This window comes from Cynara cardunculus, assembly GCF_001531365.2.
Source record: "Cynara cardunculus var. scolymus isolate 2C chromosome LG 9, CcrdV1, whole genome shotgun sequence".
Classification (NCBI taxonomy): Eukaryota; Viridiplantae; Streptophyta; class Magnoliopsida; order Asterales; family Asteraceae; genus Cynara; species Cynara cardunculus.
The window spans coordinates 2,316,481-2,321,900 of NC_037536.1; the positions used below are offsets into that span (position 1 = coordinate 2,316,481).

Consider the following 5,420-nt stretch of genomic DNA (forward strand, 5'->3'; position numbering starts at 1 on the left):
AAAACAATTAAAACATTATCAAGATTAACCATTACAAATTAAAATGACATTCATACCCTTATTCATTAAAAATAAAGAATAAAACATGAAATTTTCATAGTAATTGAAATTGGTTTATATAGTTTGCATGAAATAAGAGGTTTGCAATCTAACCCCCCCCCCCCTCTCTCTCTCTCTCTCTCTCTATATATATATATATATATATATATATATATATATATATATGCTAAAGGTTATTTTTAGAAATAGTAAGTATTTGAGAAGTAAAAAATTAATTTTAGTATTTCATATGATCAAGATTGGATTTGACTGGTAATGATTGTGACTTTGACTAGCTAATAATTACGGCTTTAACCGATTAATAAAGAGAGTAGTTTCGTAACTTTTACAAATACGCGGCAAATGGGTTGATATATGAACTATATATGTGTGTGTGTGTGTGTGTGTGAATTTGTGTAATTCATATATTAACCTCATGTGATTCATATATAAACTAATTAACTGATATACATATGAACTAATTAATTGATACACATATGAACATGTGGGTTCATGTTTGAATCAGTTAAATAGTTCAAATGTGAACTAATTGACGGTTCATATGTGTATCATATGAGTTTACATTTTGTCGTCTATTTCTAAAAATTATGAAACTCCATTTATCTTCTACATATGCATGCAATGAATTATCCGGTGCTTCACGGTCAAAATTGCAAATGTTTACAAGATAAAATCACTTTTTTACTTCTCAAATATTTACAACTTCTGAAATGAACATTTTCATATATATATATATATATATATATATACATGTGTGTGTCTTCATATACAAATCATCCGAAGGTTACAAACTTACAACCAATGGTATTGTTTTCAAATTCATATTTTTAGGAATAATTAACTTATTTATATAATAAACCATATTTATCCTAAAAAAATCTTACTTCCTTAAATATCTCATTCGGTTACCATATGTAACCGAATCCTCACCCTCTTTTCAACCATTTTGTTTCTTATATGAAACCGAACAAATTATTGCATCTCATATGAAATAATAACAGTTTTTGTTACCCTAGTTTCATACCAATATTATTTTACTTATGAAACAACATATTTCAAAATAATAATTCAATAGAAAATACATAAATTTTTCTCAAATACATAATTTGGTTTCAAGAAAAGACCTGATTACTTTTATCCCATTCAATGTATCCTTTACCTAGATGTGGAAACCTCAACTTCCAATCCTCCATGTACATGAGAAATTCACCTCATACAGTTCCCGTTCAATTCTTTAGAAGTTATTGGATCCTTTTTTGCGGTCAAAAATCCCCTCTCCCACTTCGTCCCGAAGACTAACTAGGACCAATTGATACAAATCAACCCCTTTTTTTGCGCCACAATCTCACCATTTCCGAAGGAACTGGAGTTCCATCTCTTTTTTATTTTCATCCAAGAGTTCTTATGTGTTTTCACGCTCCTTAGAGACCCCCCCGCTCCCACTCGCATGTTGTTGTTTTTATGAAAACCACAAAGACGAAATCTAAAGACAAATACGAAAACCAAAGAAAAAAACCATAGATGAAGGAAAGTCGTGAGATAAGAGAAAGACAGTGATGGAGATAATTTAGAAAATTATGAAGATAATTGTGATTATTTAATAAGCTTTAAATTTAATGAGAATTCTAATTATTTGATAAAATTTAAGTTTAAAATGTTTAAAATTTATTCAAAAACTACATTTTCCTTAATTTTTTAATCAATGCGAATTAGAAAAATTTCTCAACCATCGATAAAAAAAAAGGACGGCCTAAATCAGTTTGTAAGGCTTGTAGCATTCAAATGGTTTGCAAAGAATTACCCTCTCTATATAAGTTTAATTATTTGAGAACTTCATAATCAATGAGATTCGTGAGATCTATCTTAAGCCACAAATTTAATATAATTAATGTATTTTTAAGAGGAAAAAAAATCAAATTCCATATATATATATATATATATATACATACATTTCCTCTGTTTTTGTTAAAATACACGCACACATATACATAATTTTTACATAAGTTGCAGAGATATCACTTGCGAAGGGGGGCCGAAAATGTAATTTTTTTAAATTCTTGATAGGTCTAAAAGTCACGGATGTATCACTTGCAGACTCAGGTTGAAAGTCAATTTTTTTTGTCACGTAACTATCTCCACAAGTCATATATGTGCCACTTTAAATAATTTCCCTATATGATCTTGATAGTTTAATAGTTTTTATATATAATTATTAACTTTAGAAAAATTAAATGTAACCCATAAAATAAGTTTTTATAAAAATTATCATTATATAAGGTTTTATATAGTTTTAATTTAGTAAATTAAGAAACTGATATGACAAAAAAAAAATATCTATACTATATTATAATGTATTTGAAAAAACTTTTAAAAAATCATTTTTTATGCATTGAGTACTGTTTACGGATGCATATTACTTAAAATTTAAAATTACAAGTAAATTGTGCGTATGTACAACTTATTAAAGCTCCATGTCTAAATTCGTGTAACTAACTGCATATAAACATAATCAAATACCGGATAGAAATCTCAATTTAAATATAAAAAATCTAAAATATATTTAGAATAATTATCGAATTTTAACAAAATACTAATTATTATCTTTATAAAAAAAACTATAGTATTAAACCAAAAATAAATACTTCATTGTTAAATCTAAATTAAATTATAATAAAAAATTGAATTAAAGAAATTACATCAAAAAAACAAAAACTTTTAAATATTTAATTTAATACTAAAACCAATATATTTTTAAAGTTTTTTTTTATTATACTTTCAAATATATGTTTTATTCAAAAAATAAAATATTATCATTTTCTCAGTACCATATAAAATTGTATTATAACATCGACGAAGATGAAATAAAACAAACATTAAAATCGAGATGTATGTCGCTGCATTATGGGAGTATCATTCTAGTAAAAACAAAAAGATTCTTATAAGAAACAAAATGCTATAACATAATCATCGGAGATTCTTAGGTCCTCGTTTGGTTTGTAGGAATAGAATGAATTTGACGGGATTTGACTTCAAATCCATTTCAATCCCATGTTTGATTTGTTAGATTGTTTGGATTTGAAATCCTTTGATTTAATTGAATTAAGTTACTTCGTTACGATAAATTAAATTATAATAATAAATTTAAATTAAAAAATACACAAATAAAAAATTTTAAATAGTTAATTTGATACTAATATTGATATATTTTTTTTACAAATATTGTATAATATTTTTAAATTTATATTTTATTTAAAAATAAAAGCATTAACGCTTTTTCAAAACCATATAAAATTGTATTATATCGACATAAATAAAAATTAAAACGAAACATTGAAATCGAAATACATATCGATACATTGCACGAGTACCTTTTTAGTTATATAAAAATAAAAAAATTAATCGACTAAAGTCATTGGTCCAAAATCGTACTCAATGAATAATCGAGGATGAGTTTTGTAATTTATTGGATTTGTTGTAAAACGATGGTCCGCATCATAAGAAACCAACACCCGCATGCATCGGATAAAAAATAGAAGCCCGTATAAATAGTCATTGTTATTGCCTCAAGGAAGCTTCCTGGAAGCTCACTTTCACTCCTCCATTTAACCACCCCACCTTCCTCTCTCCTTCTGCTCATCCACTTCTTTCTCTCTCTAAATCTTCGACATTCCTTCCACCACCGTTGCAGCCATGAAAATAGCCGCTAAAATCAACCCTAAGAACCTCTTCCGATCAAAGAAAAGCCGCTCGGTTTCCCGATCCAATCCGTCTTCTTTCGGCTCTTACGCTACGACGTCGTCTAGCTCACCGGAGCACAGCCATCGCCACCACCAGTTCAAATCAACAGGTGTTGCTACACCTACCAGCGTGTTGCGTGTACACTCTCGCTCACACGAAATATCTTCCGATGAGTGGTCGGAGAATTCTACAGACGGACAGTTCGAATTGGTGCAGGCGTTCAGGTTTATTGACAGCGATGGTGACGGAAGGATAACGAGGGAGGAGCTGGAGGCGCTTTTGAACCGAATCGGAGGATCGGAGCCATCAATCCGAGAAGAGCTGAGCCTGATGCTGAGCGAAGTCGATAGAGACGGCGACGGGATCATTACTCTGGAGGAGTTCGGAGCCATAAGCTCCGCCTTCGCACCACCGGCTTGTGACACGGAGCTTAGAGACGTGTTTAAATTCTTCGACACCGATCACGACGGGAGGATCACGGCGGAGGAATTGTTTGCGGTGTTCAATTCGATAGGGGGAGGGTGTACGTTAGAAGAATGCAGGAGCATGATAAGTAGCGTGGACAAGAATGGGGATGGGTTCGTGTGCTTCGAGGACTTCTCACGTATGATGGAGCAGCAAAGATGAAAGCCTGATTTGCCATTGATTTTTCTAATATGTTTGTGGGGGTATATGAGACGAAGAAGATGATGGTGTTAATAGGTTTCCGAGTTTTCATTTCAAGGATATATACCTAAAAACGAGTGTGTGATTAGATGTTATAAATGGTTGGACAGAATCCGTGTGCTATTTGCCATGTGTCTGTTTCCAGTTGGTTCTCGTATCTGCTCTGTTTCCACAGGAAAATGACTTCGAGATATTTCAATTTTTACTATCTAAAACAAGAACCCTCCATTAATGATCATGAACTTGAAATTGAACTTAGAACACTGATGCAATTAATTCACAAAAAAGTGGAAACAAATCGAGATTAGACTAATAATAGAAGTTATTGGGTTTTCAGTTTAAATATAGGAAAAAGTTCAAAAAAGTCCATCCCATTTTAAATGATTAAATACATAAACTATTTTTTTTTTAATAAAAAACATATTTTTCATTTTGAATGATTAAGCTTTTTGATCTATTTTTTATTAAATAAAAAAGCAATTAAATTTTTTCATTTTGATTCTTTGAATATTTAAAAAAAAATTATCTACATTTTTAATCCCAAAAAAAGTAACGTTAACCAACTAATAAAAGTTTGATAATTTGTTTATTTTTAAAAAAATAGAATCTTAATAATTTAAAATGTAAAAGTTTAATAATTTTTTACTAAAAAACTAGTCCATTCAAAATCACAAACTTTGTTTGTTTGTTTTTTTTTCTTAAAAAATAAAATAGAATAAATTTTTTGCTTTAGCCCAAGACCTCCTATATGAACGCCTTAATTCTGCCAGCCAAAAACCATCGTGCCATGTCAAGTTTTACGTTAAAAACTTGGTAATATTTTCGAGCAATTTTAAAATTAAGCGGTGCACTTTTAAAACTTTTATTTTTTTTTCTTTTGCTATAATCAAATGAGCAGGTGCATGAGACCATGATCGGTCCTTAATAGGTCGGCCCATGGTAAGTGTTTAACCGTT

General features: G+C 29.9%; 1 protein-coding gene across 1 annotated transcript; it reads left to right on the top strand.

Moving 5' to 3' along the window:
• The first annotated feature begins 3,620 nt into the window (after positions 1-3,620).
• LOC112518174 (probable calcium-binding protein CML35) lies at positions 3,621-4,679 on the top strand. The gene has a single exon (XM_025125782.1). The coding sequence runs from the start codon at positions 3,751-3,753 to the stop codon at positions 4,423-4,425; it is 675 nt and encodes a 224-aa protein (XP_024981550.1). The 5' UTR covers positions 3,621-3,750; the 3' UTR covers positions 4,426-4,679.
• The last annotated feature ends 741 nt before the right edge of the window (positions 4,680-5,420 follow it).

Excerpts from the sequence above, each read along its gene's own strand:
- LOC112518174 (XM_025125782.1), top strand. The coding sequence starts at position 3,751 with ATGAAAATAGCCGCTAAAATCAACCCTAAGAACCTCTTCCGATCAAAG.